Genomic DNA, 5,412 nt, shown 5'->3' with positions numbered 1-5,412 from the left:
GCAGCCTCAACCCTCCATGAATTACCGAGAGCAGCATCGTTTTCAAATATTTGGGTATTTGGAAATGGAAAATGATAGAAATACAATTATTTTTATAATATTTTATATATGAAAAACATTATATAGACACAATAATTCCACAAAAAAATCTCACACATTATTGTGGAGGGTGGTGCTACTCCCACCACTGGGCACTGGGGGCCCCCGCTAGTTGTTTTGTGTTTTTTTGTTTTTTTACATATATTTTTTTATACTTTTAAATATATTTTTTTTAAAAAAATCACAATATTATTAAAAAATATTTACTTAATTATTAAGTAAAAAAAAATAATAAAAAGTACTAGTGGTAACTTTCAACAGGAAGAATATCATTTTCCTATTGTGGCATACTGCCACATCACCCCCCCACCCCCCTTTTTTTCCCTCTCTTTCTCCCTCTCTCCTCATGCCTCTCCTCTCCTCCCCCTTTCCCAACCCCTCCGCACCCCCTTAGCTTGACCGAAAGAAGAGAGAGAGAGAGGGGGAGGGAGAGATCTTGTACCTACTGGTGAGGGGTGACAGCAGCGACAATGATGTTTTGACATTGGTGATGTAGACGAGAAAGATGACTGGGCCACAATAAAGGACAATGCCGACAAGGATTGAGGAAGGTGAGGGGTGCGATAGCAACGTCAGCGAGGAAGGTGAAGGATGCGGCAGCGACGTCTACAAGGAAGATTCGATAATGACGTTGGTGAGAGGCTGCAGAAGTTATGGGTGCAACCAGCACCATATGGTGCGGGCTAGCTCCCGCTCTGCCTTGCATGGGACAGGGGGTGGGGTTTTCACCCCTGCCCTGTTGGGCAGGGCGAATTCTCAATCCGCCTTGCCTCATGTCTACTTAAAAAATGGATTACATTCCACTAGGGTTAAAAATTATATTCAGGTTCAAAAGCGATTAAAAATATATTTTTAGATCCAAATTGGAAATTTAAATTTTGTAAATATGATTATAATTTAAAAACTTAATTTTTAAATTTGTTAATGTATATTTTGTGTAAGTTGTAATATATTAATTTTTAAACTATTTAATTTTTAAATTTACTAGTGCATACTTTGTAAACAAGTCTAACAAATTATAATATATATTTATATATAGACAATTTGTAAAATATAAATATATATTTATATTTATATATATATAAACATATAAACAGGAGCGGTGTTGGGAACTTGGGCCCTCTCCTCCCCCCGACCGGCCGGAGCCCTTGCCCCCGCATGGGCAGAGTGGGACGCACTGCCCAACCCTAACAGTGGTGACATCATTGCCTATCATATAAAATATTTAGAAACTATTATTATGTTTCATTTATTAGCCTATCATATAATAAAACAGAAATGGATGTTGAAAAGAAGATAAAAAAGATTGATAAATAGATTTTTTTCAAATATAAAATCCTCCAGCTCCTTGATGTTCTCGTATTCTAGTATACGAGCATTTTTCTTCTACAAGCATCCAAGACCCATGACTAGTAAGTAGTAATTACTAATTACACAAAATTTAATCGAGCTCTTACGTCAAGTGTAAAACTCAAGGAGCCCTGGATGTACCCACCACAAGTCTGCAATTACCCAAGTCATTGATGCAATACAAGTTTATTCTGATTAAATAAATGTTTGTTCCGATTACCAAACATCTATTTCCGCTTAATAGATGTAAATCTCTGGAAAGCTTTCGAGAAGTGCATAAACCAAACATCATAAATATAAATGGAATGTGCAGAAAGACCTCAAAAGCAACAATATAACTAAGATATACTACTTCTACTTCAATCACTCTTATCCAATCAAAGTTTTTAAGCCTTATCAGCTTTGGAAGCAGTAGCAGCAGCTTGTCCTCTGAGCCGACCAGTTCTCCTTGCAGCAATAAGCCCAACCTTTTGACCAGGAGGTGCATCACGCCTGACAGTACTCGCATGCCCAATATGCTGGTGGTTACCTCCTCCATGAGGATGCTCGACTGGGTTCATTGCCACACCACGTACCTTGGGCCAGCAGTTTCTCTTCACTCTGAACTTGTGGTATGCATTACCAGCCTTGAGAAGTGGCTTCTCAGTTCTCCCTCCACCAGCAACCTGACCAATCATTGCTCGGCAGCCACTTGGAACAATTTTCTTGGCACCAGATGGGAGTTTGACCCTGTTAGAACGTAGAAACAGACAAGTTCATGACCTCAGGCTCCTGGCTTAAGATTGTGAAATATCAAAAGCTTTTTCTTAATATGTAATTGTATTTTATTGCATGGGATATAAAATACATAAAGCTTTGGTGCCATCCAAAAATTGCAATGTATATACAAAAGGTTTTGTCAGAGTAATCAACCTTGGACTGCAAAAAGAATATCTTCAAGCACCGAGTATGCAAAGTTACCAGGATATAAAATGCATGCACGTTAATAGCTACAAGAGAAGTATCACAATGTTTATGCTGCAATAAAAAAACTCATCAGAATTTGAGGGAAACAAAAAATATTGAAGTCAAAGAACCCAAGATATAAAATGCTTCATCAGAGTTTGAAAAATGACAGTATTTGGCCATCTGAACAAGCTGGAGGAATGTTATGAATATATGAGATTGAAGCAGTGCACCTATGGTTCCAAGACTCCTCCACTTTCCCACAATCGTATCAGTTGCAAGTCCGTTCATTCAATTTCAACGAGGATTGAAAACATTCGAAATTGGCTCAGTACACCAAACATCACCTAAATGCCTAAAACCCAAGTGGCCAAAGTTTCAAACTGTGTGTGAGAAGTAATAGGAGTAAGCACTAATCATACTGCTAGTTAACGAATGTTAAAGAAAGCTCAGCCATCTGGATTTATGTTTCAATAGCGCTTAAATCGAACGGCACTATCATCAAAATTCATGTGAATCAAAAGGAAAAGAATATACTTAAAGTAATCAACTAAAAGCAACAAGCCATAACAATTAATTAACATATTCTATTTTACAAGTGAAAATTAATCCACGGATCCCACAACTATAAATCATAATCCACGGATCCCACAACTATAAATCATAATCCACGGATTCCACGACTATAAACGATCAGAAGTATAAAACAATAAGTACCAAGAAAAACGGCCAAACGGATAGAGATAGAAGACCTGGTGGTGTCGTTATCAGGGTTGTGGCTGATAACAATAGCATAGTCCCCAGAAGCCCTAGCAAGGACGCCGCGGTCACCGACATGGTGCTCAACGTTGCACACGACAGCTCCTTCAGGTATGGCTCTGAGAGGCAAGACATTACCGACCATGAGATTGGCCTTCCTGCCGCAGTACACGAACTGGCCAGTGTACATGCCCTCGGCGGCGACGAACAGCTCGTTCTGCTTCTTGTAGCGGAAGGGGTGGCGGAAGGTGACCCGTGCGAGCGGGGCACCACGACCGGGATCGTGGACGATCTCGGTGATGACGCCCTTGAGATAGCCGTTGCGTTCGCCGAAGTCGAGACTGCGGAACCTGGCCGGACCCTTGCGGTGGTGGGTGTGGGACTTGAAGACGGACCCAGCACCCTTACGCTGAGCTCGGATCACGCGACCCATGGTAGGGTGTGATTGGAGCCGCCGCTAAGGGGAGATGGAGAGGAAACTAGGACTGCTTAGGGCTCGGAGAAGGCGTTCGTAATCTCGGATACTTATTCCTCCGGATATTTATAATTTTATAGAGCATCTACTACAAAAAGATTTAGGGCAATTTTATACACTTTAGAATCTCTTAAATATAGGTTAATAGTATTTTAATTGTTTGAATTAAGGAATTTTATTAAAAAGTTAAATAAAAATATTATAAAATTTAAAAAATTGCTTGAATATAATTTTTATTTTAAAATTTTAAAAAATTATATTAATTTTTTATGTTTATTTGAAAGTTTAGAAAAATTATAATGATTATGTAATGATTAAATTAAAAAATTTAAAATTTAAAATTTAAAATTTGAAATTAAAATATCACTTCAAAAAATATTACGGGCCTTGGATCACTTCGAAAAATATCATTGTTTTTCCTTAAAATTAAAAGAGAAAATTACATGATCATATTTTTTATACATTTGACGGGATGTTTGCTTTACACCATAAATCAATTTCTTCAATTTGTAAACAAAATAACTTGATTCATCAATCTCAAAGCCTTTTGGTTGCACCATATATATTGTCTCCTTAATGTTGTCATTGAGAAAAAGCGATCTTCACATTCACCCGTTTAAACTCTAATCATAATAACTACAAGTATCATAATAATTCTAAAAGTGTCTTTCGATGGAACTCGAGTGAAAATCTCTTTATAGTCAATGACTCCCTTTTGAATAAAGTCTTTTGCAACTAGACATGGTTTATACCTCTCGACATTATCTTTAGAGTCTGGCTTGGTTTTGAAAACTCATTTACAACCAATTAGTTTAATATCTTTATGCAATTTGACAAGGTTCTAAACGTCATTGTCCTCCTTAAACTTTAATTCATCTAGCATTACACCCATCCACTTTTGGAAGTTAGCACTTTGTTTGATTTGATTGAAAGAAATTTGATCATCTTCAAACTTATATCAAACTCATATTCTTGAAGATAAGCAATATAATCATTTAGAATTGCTTATCTTCTCTCCTTATTTGATCTCCTTATTGGTACTTCTAGTTGAGATTGTTCAAGTTAAATTGTATTAGTAAAAGGCAACTGATGAACGATTTGGTGATCTACATCCGTATTCTGTACTATGACAGGTGTGACCACCTCATCACTCTCAATATTTGTCAGAGGAGTTTCAATTTGTTCCTCTTTAACTACCATGTCCTTTGACTGTGTACTCTCACTATCCTAAATATCCACAATGAGTTTGACATTATCTGTCTCAATTAAGGTATTACTTGAAGGGCGACAAAACTTGAAACTCCTCAATCTCTTAAAATATCTAACAAAGTACCAGTTAATTGTTCTCGAGTTCAATTTCCTTTCTACTGGCCTATAGGGCCTAGCCTCAGCTGGACAACCCTGGACATGAAAATGCTTATTATCAAGCTTTTTTTCAATCTGTAATTCATATGGGGTTTTAGCTATTACTTTACTAGGTACTTGATTAAGGATGTAAATTGCGATTTTTATAGCCTCCCCCCACAGTGACTCTAGTAAAGAAGAATGAGTTATCATACTCTAATCATGTCCTTTAGGATTTGATTTCATCTCTCAGTTACACCATTTTGGTGTGGAGTCTTGGTGTGGTGTATTGAGAAACGATGTCACATTCTTCTAAATACCTCACAAATGGCCCAAAATGTTGTACACAGTCATATCTACCAAAGTATTCACCACCATGGTCAAATCTAACATGTTTAATTTTCTTATCAAGATGATTCTCAGCTTTAGCTTTCTAACAC

At 37.2% G+C, this 5,412-nt stretch overlaps 1 protein-coding gene across 1 annotated transcript; it reads right to left on the bottom strand.

The window, feature by feature from the left end:
* Window positions 1-1,607: 1,607 nt before the first annotated feature.
* On the bottom strand, window positions 1,608-3,706 carry LOC109021762 (60S ribosomal protein L8-1). The gene is made up of 2 exons (XM_019004472.2): window positions 3,147-3,706; window positions 1,608-2,178 (listed from the first exon to the last, which is right to left on the bottom strand). Exons 1-2 carry the CDS (start codon window positions 3,584-3,586, stop codon window positions 1,836-1,838), a joined length of 783 nt encoding a protein of 260 aa, XP_018860017.1. The 5' UTR covers window positions 3,587-3,706; the 3' UTR covers window positions 1,608-1,835.
* Between the last annotated feature and the right edge of the window lie 1,706 nt (window positions 3,707-5,412).

The sequence above is a fragment of the Juglans regia genome, chromosome 8 (assembly GCF_001411555.2).
Source record: "Juglans regia cultivar Chandler chromosome 8, Walnut 2.0, whole genome shotgun sequence".
Taxonomy (NCBI): Eukaryota; Viridiplantae; Streptophyta; class Magnoliopsida; order Fagales; family Juglandaceae; genus Juglans; species Juglans regia.
The sequence above is the reverse complement of the archived record's forward strand: the minus strand, read 5'-3'. Positions and strand labels throughout refer to the sequence as shown.